The sequence below is a fragment of the Limulus polyphemus genome, unplaced genomic scaffold, assembly GCF_000517525.1.
Source record: "Limulus polyphemus unplaced genomic scaffold, Limulus_polyphemus-2.1.2 Scaffold213, whole genome shotgun sequence".
Classification (NCBI taxonomy): Eukaryota; Metazoa; Arthropoda; class Merostomata; order Xiphosura; family Limulidae; genus Limulus; species Limulus polyphemus.
The window spans coordinates 96,050-110,456 of NW_013665823.1; the positions used below are offsets into that span (position 1 = coordinate 96,050).

The 14,407-nt window shown below is 33.0% G+C and overlaps 1 protein-coding gene across 1 annotated transcript in view; it reads right to left on the bottom strand.

Annotated features, from left to right (window-relative positions):
• Window positions 1-530: 530 nt before the first annotated feature.
• LOC106478455 (dual oxidase maturation factor 1-like) overlaps window positions 531-14,407 on the bottom strand; it is a 35,721-nt gene continuing 21,844 nt past the window's right edge. Inside the window, exon 7 of the mRNA XM_022382061.1 lies at window positions 531-789. Coding sequence (XP_022237769.1) covers window positions 531-789 — 259 coding nt within the window. The remainder of the gene's footprint in view (window positions 790-14,407) is intronic.

Consider the following 14,407-nt stretch of genomic DNA (forward strand, 5'->3'; position numbering starts at 1 on the left):
AAAAACTTAATTTTATGTAAGTTAATGAGTGTGGTGAAAATGTAATGGTTAAAACGGCCATAAATATCATTAAAATGATCACCGCAGACCCTGTTTTTACTAAAAAAAAGGAAGGGGGATTCGAAAAAACTTGATTTTATGTAAGTTAATGAGTGTGGTGAAAATGTAATGGTTAAAACGGCCATAAATATCATTAAAATTATCACCGCAGACTCTGTTTTTACTAAAAAAAGGGGGGGGGGGATTCGACAAAACTTGATTTTATGTAAGTTAATGAGTGTGGTGAAAATGTAATGGTTAAAACGGCCATAAATATCATTAAAATTATCACCACAGACTCTGTTTTTACTAAAAAAAAAATGTCCTACTGGACTGTGTGTTTTACTACTGTCCTATTCATTTGAGTGTACTACTATTTCACTGTTAAATATATTAATTCTAGCTAACTTTAGAACTGGATATTAAACTTGATATTTTCATAATTGTTTGTGTACTTTAACTTGTATTGAATCTGATGGTATAAATCACATTCATTTGCTTGTCTCACACAAAATGGTACAATAAAAAATCAACATACCAGCTGCTAACACTAGCCAAAAGCACCACCCATAATGGAACCTGAGAAGTCCTCCTTCAAAAGGTATGACTAAAGGCTTCCTTGGTAACAGGAGAGTATAAATGGCGTTGGTGAGGAGCATGATTCCGCCAGTAAGTTGCATACAGTAAGCCCCGTACCTGGGGACAGTGCACAAGAGGATGTTCATCACTAACCACAAGAAGAAGGCTGTCCTGGTGAAGATAATTCATAACAAAAATTAACAATTTATAATATTTCAAACAGTATTAAGTATTTTATCAATAATAGAAAACAAATATTCGGCTCTTAACCTCTTCCGTGTCAGGTTTGTTTTTGTTTTGGAAATGAGCTCCAGAAAAGGCAGTTTTTTTATCTCACGTTTCGATACCCTGTTGTAATCCATAATAACATGATAATAAAAAATTCTGGCAAGTACGGTGAGAAATGGTTTGCCCGAACTAACTAGAGCAAATAGATGTTAAAACATTTAGAGTGCCCGAGTTATCTCAGGCAGATCACGGAAGGTGTTAATTTTATGTTTTATTCGGCTTCTTGATTAATGTTCTCAGACTAATCAAGTGTTTGTTCTTTCCTATAATCATAAAAAAAAAACATTTATGTTTTCTGGGTCTCTTTTATTTATCGACAGAAAGGGTTAACAACAACACTATTTTTCTTTGACAAAAAATAAAATATCTAATGAATTAAATATTTTTTTAAACAAGATTCTCTCCAGAACAGCTTTTGTCCCTTCAAATAATGACCACCTTTTTTTTTCTTTTTCAATGTTAAGGTGAACATTTACACAAATAATTTGCCTGCTCACAATTTTAATTCTCTGAAGTCTGAAGAGGTTATCTTTTAGTTTTGAATATAATTTTCAACTCTGGATGCAAACTCGTCAAATATTTCAAAAATCATCATTATTATTCTATTGAAGGAAAGATGTGATCTTAATATCCAAAATAATTATGTTAACGATTACTACATTTTACAATCACACGTACTAAGTGTTTTAAACTACTTCTGGTACCTTCTTTAAGCAGAATTCTAGAAACTGAATTCTGCTTGTAGGACTCAAATTTGAATGGATTATATATATTTCGCTATTTCTTCTAATGGACGGTACCCTATAACAAATATTTTTGTGAATATTATTTTTGCCATGATCATTTTATATATCATTGGTATTTAGTATTGAACTCACTAATTTAAAAAATATATAAAACACATCCTTATCATTGCTGTTACAAATTTGTAAATACTGATTTAAATTACTCTCGCTTATACTTTTTGTTGTTCATAATTATAACAATATAAAATAGTGAACGCGTACAAAGGGAATTTCATTTATTATAGAATATCCTTCACATGTGTAAATTTTATTTAATGCAAACTGCTTTCTATTGGTAATGCAAACCATATACCGATTAAACTGTGTATGAACGATTGTTGAAGTACGAACCAACATTATTTTTCACAAGTCAAAAACTTATGATTCACGAGGGTAAAAACAGGTTGATTTATTTCTGTGCTTGAGAAGCGGAATTCTTATCTCCTGCGCGGAGGGGGTCGTTCGTATTCCCCACCCCCTCAACCTACGCCTTTGTGTAGGCATAGTATTTCTTTGTAGCTGTGTTTAAATTTTCCTTCAGTTATCCTGCAATTACCTAGATGTATTATTGTAAACTAAAACAATCTGGCTAATGATACTTTTTAGTTATTATATATATATATACATATTTATATGGCCGTTTTAACCATTACGTTTTCACCACACTCATTAACTTACATAAAATCAAGTTTTGTCGAATCCCCCCCCCCTGTGCTGTTATGGAGGGATAACGCAAATGTCATCCCTATTATATTGTTTACATCCTTTGTGAAGGATTGGTGTTAGTCATCCCTAAATTTACTTCCTATTTTACTTGTATATATTTAATTTTTACATCCTTGCTTATATCACGTGAGTATGTAAGATATTGTACGTAAAATTTGCAATAATTCAAATTATTGAATCTTCAACCAACTGTTTGTAAATGTTAACAAACACAGGGTACATGTGTAACCTAAATTATTAAATCTTCAACCAACTGTTTGTAAATGTTAACAAACACAGGGTACATGTGTAACCTAAATTATTGAATCTTCAACCAACTGTTTGTAAATGTTAACATACATAGGGTACATGTGTAACCTAAATTATTGAATCTTCAACCAACTGTTTGTAAATGTTAATATACATAGGGTACATGTGTAACCTAAATTATTGAATCTTCAACCAACTGTTTGTAAATGTTAACATACATAGGGTACATGTGTAACCTAAATTATTGAATCTTCAACCAACTGTTTGTAAATGAATTGCATCTTTCAAAATATAGTTTTTTGTTTTTTATTGAATATGCGTAAATAAGGTTATTTCCCTTATAAAATACTAAAAACAAAATCTAAGAATATACCGGTTTAAAGGTGAAACTGATCCATTTCCCAAATCTTCGTGATGAACGAGTTTTCCAAAATATTTCAGACTAACAGCACGTTTACCATTGAAAGTTGCACTGATATCACTGTCATCGTTTTCATAAGCTACATTATCGACCCCAGCCCTGCTAGTGCCTGGTTCAGCAGCATCTACAGACTGGGTAACTGTTTGTAACTCCAAGGAAGTTTTCTCGGTTTTATTAAAAACACTGTGGTCTTGGCCAACAAAGTACCGGTAGGGGGTGTCGTAATCGACCTCCAAAATGGTGGAAAATTTGTTCGGGAATGCCGTGTCTACAATAGCAACTGTTGTTCCGACTAATACAGCAATAACACCTGTATTAAAAAACAAGAATTTTATTTCGTTAAAGACATAAACAAAAACATTCTATTAAATGCAGAACAACAACAGCTCCATTAGTATATACTGTAGCCGTCTGAAAATAAATACTTTACACTATATTTAAAACATTTCAAAATTTTAAATGACCCAGTCTACTAGAATAAACTGTTTCACCAGTTTCAAAGTTGAGAAGTAAAAATAATCACTGTAATAAAGAGGATAGTTTAAAGTTTGGGCCGGTAGTGTCCTAGTAACTAGCGTGCCAGGGTGCGTATCAGAAGATCCAAGGTTAGAAATGCGATATGCTATTGAAACTGTTTGTTATAATAGTAACAATCAATCCCGCTATAAGATTAAGAGTAACCTTATAGGCGGTTGGTACTATTGACTGGTTGCTCTCCTTCAGGTCAGCTGTTGAAAATTAGGAATGGCTACGCCTGAACCTAGGGTTCTCTGACTTGAACGTTTAGCCCACGTGTCGCATAATGTGCAGTTCCGGTTGAAAATACTGAGATGGAACTATATCGTCATTAGTGTGGTGTGATGAAAACAAATCTAAGCAGGCTGTGAAATGGTTTTAATAAAGACGACAGAATTAAGTCTGACAACAAGCTATTGGTAAATAAAAATATATCTTTTTTGGCGAAAATTTCAAGGAATCAAGAAATAAGCATGTTGAAAGTGGTACACTGTAATAATAAAATGTTAAGTTTATCAATGGATAAATTTAATAAATATTTCATTAGGTTTTATTCCTTATGTTTGAATATCGTAAATATATTGTTGTTGACTTCTTTATTTCGCTTTATGCTTACAACAACATCACCAAGTGAATTCACTACTGGATAACAGTCCTCGCTTGTGGAAATTACATAGTTCATTCTAAGACTTAAGTCATAGGGAAAATATAATTTGTTTGTAGACCTTACAAATGTTTACAAGTCATTCTTAGTCAAAAGGATGTTTCGTCTAGAGTCTGGTTAATCATTTCTTTACTATGCATGAGGTTGTGCTAAACTAATATTTTATTAACAATTTCGCTTAAAGTAAAATGTTAATTTCTGCATCATTTTCTGATGGTCATCTATAGAGGCCGAACGTGGCCCAGTGGCTAGCATGCTGGACTATGAATTTTAAGGTTCAGCGTTCCTCTCCTGTTACAGTCTTCAAAAACTGTTTGTTTGTTTGTAGTTATGCACAAAGCTTCAGAATGGGCTATCTGTGATCTGCCCACCACTGGTATCGAAACCCGGTTTATAGAGTTGTAAGTTCACAGACATACCGCTGTGCCACTGGTGGGCTTCAAAAACTGCTCTCTGCTCTTTGGAGCCGTGGATGCGTTATATGGGCGATGGTCAAATCTCACTATTCGGTCAAATAAGAGTAACCGAAGAGTATACAGTAAGTGCTGTTACCTAGCTTTCTTCCCTCTAGCCTATCAGTTAAAAATTAGGGCCAACCAGAGTAGATAACCTTTGAGTAGCTTTGCGTGAATAGCTAAAAACAAATAAGCAAATTATTTATAACATAATTCTAAGACAACATAATTCTAATTTTAAAGACAGTCCTCGAAAACCTATCTAAAAGGTGTCTTAATAAACACGTGTTTTTTTACAAATGTTGTTCTTACCATTTTTGAAATGCCAGCATAGAATGAACTTTTTTTTTTTAGTTTTCAATCACACAAACAGTTGTTTCTACATGCAAAGTGAATTATTATTGAAAGATATTTTCTTATTTGCAGACTCCATTTATACAATATAACACAAGTTTTAAAAATGAATTATAAATAAGAAAGTAATGATGACAATTAATCTGTACACCTACGGAAGCTTTTCTGTTGAAATATATTATGAAAAAGATAACGGAAATCAAATGACCCAGTTTCTAACCCTAATATGGAAAAAGGGACAAGGCCTGAATTAAATCAATGAACGTACAATACCTGTCGTTAAGTAGCTCAGTTACCTCAACAGCGATCAGATCATTGACCTTGGGATATAGTAGACACTCCAGTTTGTTATGAGCTTATACGCATATAACAACAACGAACAAAGCAAACATGCCTCGTGCGTGTATATTACACAACGCCAATATTACACGATCGATTTAAGCCTATGTAAATTAAACATTTCGGTCGAGTTACTACTCCACACTTCCAATAGCACACAAAATGATTTGTACTGTGACTGTTATTACTGACCGTATAAGAACAGTTTGCCACAAAACCTCTCCATACACGTCCTCTTTACTAGTTTATTGTTGAAATCATATCTATGGTAATTTTGTAAGTATGAAATGAATTTATTTTCAAATTTTGATTTTTTTTTTAAAACGGGTTGTTTGTATCACGGCTAGTCGAAAAACTGTTATATTCTACAGAATTCCCAGAGAATTGTTCAAATATTTTTGTTTAACAACACTAACTTTCTTTTATGGATATAAAACTTATATCGCCTCAACACCAGCATTTTGAATTTGATTTGAAAGAACTGCTGATTTATTTTCTATAGAACATAAAAACTGGGTCAATTGACAAGCAGGTTATTTCTCGTGAAAAGAAATTGAGGTACGTTTTTGTTCTCATCTGATAAGTTTCATTATTTAATCATGTATAAAACTAATGTATTAATTTAATAAAAGAAAAAAAAAGGCAAGTCACTTAACAATATAGCTGATAATGCTCTTAATCTAAATAAGATACGTGAATAGTATATCAAAGAATTAACTTTCTTATATTGGTATTCGGCTTTTTTTTTGTTAGCTCTGCAATTTGCAAAATACACCTTTCAGCTACTTTTTTCTTTACTACAGGTTTTATTCTTCGTTTTAGTGAGTTTCTTTGTTTCAACTCGTAAAACCCGAGTCATCACCGAACGGTCATAAGTGTTTCACACTATTATAACCATTACTATACTTTATTGTTTACTTTATGTGTAGTTTTATTAAATAAAAATACGTCTATACGAGTTTGTTTGTCTGACTGTGTAAAACTATTTCAAATAGAACAGGATTTATCAATGTAACACATGATGCCTGCAAGAAAGCGTAGCTTAAATGGAGTGCGTGAAAATGACAGAATAAGGAAAATTCAGGAGAAGGGCATGAAAACTACTACAAATGTTTTGCGGGTAGCGGCTAGTATTATTTATACTGCTTAGTCTGTAAGAAATACATATTCTTACTATTTATTTGATATGACTGTTCATCACAAGAGGTCGCTGACCCAAGTCATATCAGAGGAAAAAAAAAGCAGAGAAACTCGTACCTTCACCTTCAGTCGGAACCCAAGTCGCGTTTACTCTGTCCCATTGTTCCCTAAAGGCTTTAACTTCTGTTTTAACCAATTTCTCCGCTTAGACACAGCCTAACATCAGCCACACCCAGTTTTTAAACCTATCTATATCGACGTATTTTTCACTTCCAGTTGTTGTAGTTTTTGCCACAGTATTGCAGATAAGCAGGTTTCTGGGCCACCGTCACGCTTACATTCATACTCCCTCGCCACAAAAACACCGTCGAACTTTCGTAGTTGTCAAGCCAGTGACCCACATCAAATGCCAAAGGGTGTTTTCTGCTCGGAGAAATCTCTGTGTCATTGATCCGAGCGTGTTTTTAATAATATGTGGCTAACGTGTTTTGATCCCACTGTTAGTTCATTACAAACCAGTGTTAATATAGTAACAAGTTACAGTAGTGATAGTCAAAATCGCTTCTTGAGTGTTGTGGGACAGACGAATGACTATTGTTTAGAAACTTATTTATAACGAAATATCATAACTATTCCAATCTCAGATGTAAGTAAAATAAATATTATTTAAAATGATACCTTACGAATATTCGCGCGAATGAAAAATATCAAAAAGCAACAGTTGATTTAAAAAGTTTGCAGAGTTGAATCAGATTCATACTTCCCCACGATAATTCTGATTAAGACCGAAAAGTCTGAGAATAATGACGGTACCAAAATGATGATGTAATGTTTTCTAATCATTATAATTTTATTTTGCCCATTCCATCTTTCTAGATAAACACACGTTTATTAACTTAGTTACATCGTTTACTAGGTTCAATATTAGTTCTGATGGTAGGTTGCTTTAATCAGAAGTTATTGGTAATCTTTCCTGAATCCTGATGAACACAGATGTACAAGTTCAATGACTCTCGCTCGACCTTATTAGCAATATCACCCGCCCATTGCCCAAACAAAGAAGGAACTTGACCTTTAATTTAAAAGTTTATGCTTAAAATACATCTGAAAGACAAGAAGCACGTTCTGACCTCAGACTCCACCCTAGACAGTTCTCCGCTACTTTGCTACTAAGGTGACTTTTCTGTGGTTTAATGTATTAATTCTCTATTTCTCTGGTATTCATATATACAAACTTAAGAAACGCTCAACAACGGCCTGAATAAAGTAACGAAGTTCCTACAATAAAAGTTTGCAAGTTCTTATTAAGCCCGGAAATCCTAAATTGCGTTCATGCGTATATTATATTCAGTATGGGAAGGTTGAGTGAGCTCAATGAGTTACAATAATTTTTTTAAAAATTAAATTGTTGACTTGAACGAACAGACTTGTAAATCGTACAGATCAATGCAGTTTTTCTTTTATTATATGCCCCCCAGTGGCACAGCGGTATGCCTGCGGACTTACAACGCTAGAAACCGGGTTTCGATACCCGTGGTGGGCAGAACACAGATAGCCCTTGTGTAGCTTTGTGCATAATTAAAAACAAACAAACAAACTTTTGTTATAAATGTAAAAAACTTATTCTTATTCAACATTTTTATTATTTCATTAAAATATTTGCCTCCCATCCTGGCTCAACAATAAGTCTGAAGGTTTTTTACGCTAAAAATAGTATTTCGATACCCGTGGTGGGCAGAGCACAAATAGCCCGTTGTGTAGCTTTGTGCTTGACAAACAACTAAAATTTAAAAAAAATTCAGTCATAACGAAAATTGTCTTTGCATCGGAGTCATTTTTTTTTCAAGCATTTTTAACGGAAGTGATATAAAAGATTTTAATTTGAGGGGCCTTGGCGCCCCAAAATCAGGTTTATCTTCTCTCCCATAATATATCCAAGAAATGAGAGGGAAAAAAGAAATCTGTATAACCTGAAGCCGTTCATTCACTGGTTTAAAAAAGCAAACAAACAAAAAACAACAACAACATCAATTGAGTTAATAACTTTGATCACAACATTTATTTTATTTTGTTTGTTTGTAGTTAAGCACAAAGCTACACAATGGTCTATCTGTGCTGTGCCCACCATGGGTTTCATCACATTATCTTTTCAAAATTAGAATTTGATTGAGATGTTATGCATCTACATTTTAATGACATATATTATTAATAAATGTGATGATGCCATCAAAAGTAACTTTCTATTTCGTAGTTTAAAATATTCAAATTGTTATCAGGCAGGCAGTAGCACTGCTTATGTAGGGATGACTCAGATTGTTCATCAAAGTGATATTTTAAATATCTCCTCAATAGGTCAGCAGAACTTTACAATACTATACAGTGTTTCCTTTTATAACAATATCTATGTAATGACTGAGTCTGGAAACGTCTGTAATTATCATAGCAAAAAATGTTGAGTTTCTTGTTCTTCTTTCTTTGCTTCTTTTTTATTACACGATAACTCAAAAACCAAAACAATGGTGTCAACCAATTACACTGAGGTGACATAGTTTCAAACGGATTATCCGCTTGTGTAAGTATTATTAACTAGTAGTAATTAAAAAACAACATACTTCTAGTGTAAAAGATGGTATCATTACCCCTTGAAGTAAGTTTTCTTATAGAAATTTGGTGTTCCTTTAAAAAGCTTAGGTAGAGGGCGAAACAGGAATTATCAACCAATACCAGATAAACAATAAATATTACAGTTGTAACCTCATTGTATTTAGAACTTGGTCTGTTAACATTCTATTACACTGTGTGAACCAACTGTTTGTAAATGTTAACATACATAGGGTACATGTGTAACCTAAATTATTGAATCTTCAACCAACTGTTTGTAAATGTTAACATACATAGGGTACATGTGTAACCTTAGTCGAACGCCCTAACCACCTGGCCATGCCGGGCCAGCTAAGTGTCAACCTGTTTACAACGATGTTTCCAAATCAGTCTTAACAGTCAAAGAAGAATCACACTTTCTTTTAAGTGGAGAACTTTTTGATAAAACTAATGGCATTATTATGGATTCGAAATTGGAACCATCTTAGGCCAATCTTTCTTGTGTTTTTATGAAAAACAGTGGTTAGAAAATTGGCCACAACAGTTTAAATCTCTTTACTAGCAGAGGTATATTAATGACACTTTTACCATCTTTGAGAATTCTGGTCGGGCTTCTCAATTCTTCAATGCTTGAATAGTGGAGCCAGAAGGATAAAGTTTACGGTAGGACATCGGGAAGATTATAAACTTTCTTTTTTGAACACTTTAATCAGTAATAATAACGGTAATTTCGTATATGAAGTGTGCCACGAAAAAAGACATTTACATGCTAGTATTTAAATTTTGAAAGCTTCGTTCCTAATTTGTTTAAATAAAATCTGGTTGAAATATTGTTTCATTGTGTTTATAAACTATCTAGCATACATGAAATGTTGCATAAAGAATTCAATAACATCAAATAGTTTTATGTAAGTCTGTTTGTTTGTTTTGAATTTCGCGCAAAGCTACACGAGGGCTATCTGCGCTAGCCGTCCCTAATTTAGCAGTGTAAAACTAGAGGGAAGGTCATCACCACCCACCGCCAACTCTTGGGCTACTCTTTTACCAACGAATAGTGGGATTGACCGTCACATTATAACGCCCCCACGGCTGAAAAGGCGAACATGTTTGGTTTGACGGGGATTCGAACCCGCGACCCACAGATTGCGAGTCGAGTGCCCTAACCACCTGGCCATGCCGGGCCCACTTTATGTAAGAATGACTCTCCTATTTTTGTTATTGGTGGAATACTTCGTAATTACTTAAATAAACCAATTGTCAGTACACCGGATAAATTTAAAGTATTCTGTAATTATCACTTTACCATATATTAGTAAATACTCTTTAATTATTAAAAATCAGTTAAATAATATTGTTAAAAGGTGTATCCACAGATAAAATTGAGATATACATTTAAACCTAATTATTGTCGTCTACAATCCGTTTTAGACTTAAGGACCAAATTTCTGCTTTGCAATCCTTATTTGTAGTCCATAAATTTACCTGCCTTGCTGTCAACAAGGTTTCAACAGTTTTACTAAAAGAAGATTGATAACACGCGTGAAAATATATGCTAATATAAAATCCCCTGTTAAGTCTGGAATAGTTGAATATGCCCTAAGAGAACGTGGCGTGGTAATCAATTCTAATTTGTTTAAGGTCATAACAAGGGCCAATGATAAGCAAAGCTTCCATATAAAAGGGAGTTTGCTCATCTATAAGCTGAGTCGTTAAATTGATGTATAAGGAATTGATACGAAGTTGTTTTTAATTTTATACAAAGAAATTTCTGATGTTACAAATTTACGTTTACTCTAAAATAGAGAGATTTGATCTTAACGTCAGAAGTGTGTTTCTTTTTCCCATTTTACATTATCAAGCTTATTACAGTCTGGACTTTTCCATGCTTGCTTTAAAAGGCCTCTTCATTAAATTCTTTCAACCAAGCCAACTGGTACATAAATAGTTGGAGGTGTGGAATATTGTAGCTTATTATGGTTATTACTTTATTATTAAAATTCATCATTAGTAAACCGCAATTGTATTGATGAACATCACTAAGATATAACCAAGTGTAAAGTCAATTAATTCATCAACTCTGCATCCCTGTGAAATGCCTGAATTTAAACAAAGTTCCAAAGCTACTTAGTGACAGATAACGAAAAAGAGTAATAAATTCCAAAGTGTCGTAAGTGCCACTAACAGAAATGCTCAAGACTGACAAAAAAATGTTTAACATGGTTTACAATATATTATAATTTACTTGTTATATAAAGGTTGTATGCATTTTTAAGGTGTGTGGTAGCGTTATATTAGCAGAAAACAGTGTTGGGAAGGTCTGGTGCTTTGAACATTTTGAAGTAAGTCTTCAGTTTATCGAAGCATGTAGTAAACAATCAAACATGAATAAAGACAAAGGAATATATTAAAACTTGTTGGTAAAATATTTATTTTTCACTTTCATAAACATATATAGCATACATTTTCATTAAAACAAATAGACACTTGCACAAGTTTTTCTTCTTCTAAACCTTATACACATACTTTAACTGCATTTAATGACAATAACTTGATAATAACGAAACTTTTCCAACTTTGTTTGTTTGTTTGAAGTTAAGCACAATGCTACACAATGGGCTATCTGTGCTCTGCCCACACGGGTATCGAAACCCGGTTGTAAGTCCACAGACATACCGCTGTGCCATTGGGGGCATTTTTTCAAACTAACCCTGCCAATCTTTCTTTTTTCCAAACACAAACGTGTAAAATTAATTAAAATAATTTTAAACACGTAGTCAGTAACATTCAACGTCTTAAAATTAAATAAGAAATTATCATTAATGGATTTTTAAATTTTGCTCCTTATAAGTGAAAACAAAGACAGTTTTATTTTACTTAGGTTTTGTAGCATGTTACGTATGTCAAGTTTAGAACAACCTTACTGACAGAATGTTGCAGAGGAAACAAAAAATTGAAAGACATACTTAAACATATGGAATGTCTTCTTTAGTAATTACTGCAGTTTGAGGACTTTGGTTTCTGCCTTCTTGTCAAAAATTGTTTTCTTCAAGTTATGTATAGCTATTTTATAATTTATATATTTCCGAACGACATGTCACAGCATTTAGTAAGCGTCTAAATTAAGTAGCCTTTGTAAAAAACCATTTGAACAACAATACTGTTTCTATATGTATATTACAATAAAATACAAAATATACATTAGTTTCTACTACGACATAAATTATTAAGTATCTGGGCATATTCATCAGTCATAATGTTCTTACTATACATATATTCACATTTAATGGTTGTTGAAAGCCACTAGATGACATCCACGTATTGAAATGTTACCGAAGTACAGTTCAGGTTGACTTACATTTCAACGAAAGAGTTAATAACACAACCACTAGAAAGCCCTATGTATTGATTACTGTATCATTCACTACAGCTTTGTAACATTTCTACTCATATGAGATAGGAACCATGGAACATAACGAACAAAGACGTCACCACAATGATGCTGCCTCAACATCAATGGTTATCTCATTCAAACGCGGCGCACTGATATTTCCAGGAACTCCAGAATGTCTGCTAGAAAAAGATACAAGACAGATTTATATTTACACATCATTTTAGTACTTTTATTTAAACTTAATTAAAACTTACTTCGCTAAGAAGAAAATATATGGCTTGAAACATTGTAGTATTGGATACATTGTATTATGTTAAATTCGTCAATATTGTAGTATTTAACTACCTTATATTGCTTTAAGTCCTTGATGACGTTTTTCTAGGTTAAGGTTAACATCCAATAACTCAGCCGCAAGTCTGCGGGCTTAAGACGCAAAACTAAGTTTCGATACACGTGGTAGGCAGAGCACAGATAGTCTATGCACTTAACAGTAACTAAAATAATAATAACAAAAAAAACAACAACAATAGCTTAAGATTATTTGCATTTTATTAGGATGCTGATACTAGTTTAAGAACACATATTTTGATTAACTTTTCATAGATCTTGCACTGCATGCGAAAGTCGGCTTTCACAAACAGGTCTAAGGCACAAAAGCCCATTGGAGCTGCATCAGAGGACTTGACTTTTGTTTCAATAGAACCCCTATAATTCCTGCTTCTTTGATAATTTTACTTGTTAAAAAAAAATTCTACTTATTGCACCCACGTTTGAGTTGTTAACAAGCGCTTTACTATTAATAATTAATGAATCAATCTTTCAAAAACCAGTTGTTGAAAGAAACCAATGTTTAATAATACACAACAAATAGTTACTCAGAATTAATTGTATAAAGACTATATAAACAAAAAATCCTTTAGACTGGGCACAGTCTCATACACTCTACATTTTTCAACGCATTACTTTGTCATTAACAAGAATGTAATATTTTACAAAAGCTAAGGCCTATATGCGCTTTATTTACACTACCAATCTATAAACTCAATACTGCAGGATTTAACTTTTTATAAGTTTTAACCTTAATTAAAATGAGTCAATCCCTTCGGTTGGTAGAGCACTTGTTTGACGTACGAACGATAAGTTCAAATACACTCGCGATTGATGTAGAACTAATCTTATCACATACCAAAATGAAATGATTTTCAAATAATTTACAAAAAACATTTTCACCAATAATAGAATATTTTAACCTTTACATGACTTTAAAATCCTATTTATTGATTTTATTTAATATTTGTCTCAGGAGAAGATAAAATGCTTTACAAACTTGCGAGACTTATTATCTCAAAAAGACTGAAATAAATAGGGATTTCTAAAGATCCTGTGTGTTTTATAACCAAGCTGATTGTTTGGTAGCGGCATACAATAGATAGGGTATGGTTGAAATGTTATTATGCACTACTCTTACTATAAACCCATCTCGAGCCATTAAATAATAACTTGATTTAAATTATTATCATTTATATTGTGACATTTACCACATATACACTATTATTATTTTGTATTTCTCAGTACATTTAAAAAAATGTATAATACTTAATTTTTTTCTCTGTAGTTTTATCTTGTTGTTGAAAATTAACATACATAGGATACATGTATGTTGAATCTTCGCAATCTGAAGGTTTCGGGTTCGAAACCCATCTCACCAAACATGCTCGCCTTTTCAGCCGTGAGGACGTTATAATGTGACGGTCAATCCCACTATTCGTTGGTAAAAGAGTAGCCAAAGAGTGGGCGGAGGGTGGTGATGACTAGCTGCCTTCCCTCTAGTCTTACACTGCTAAATTAGGGACGGCTAGC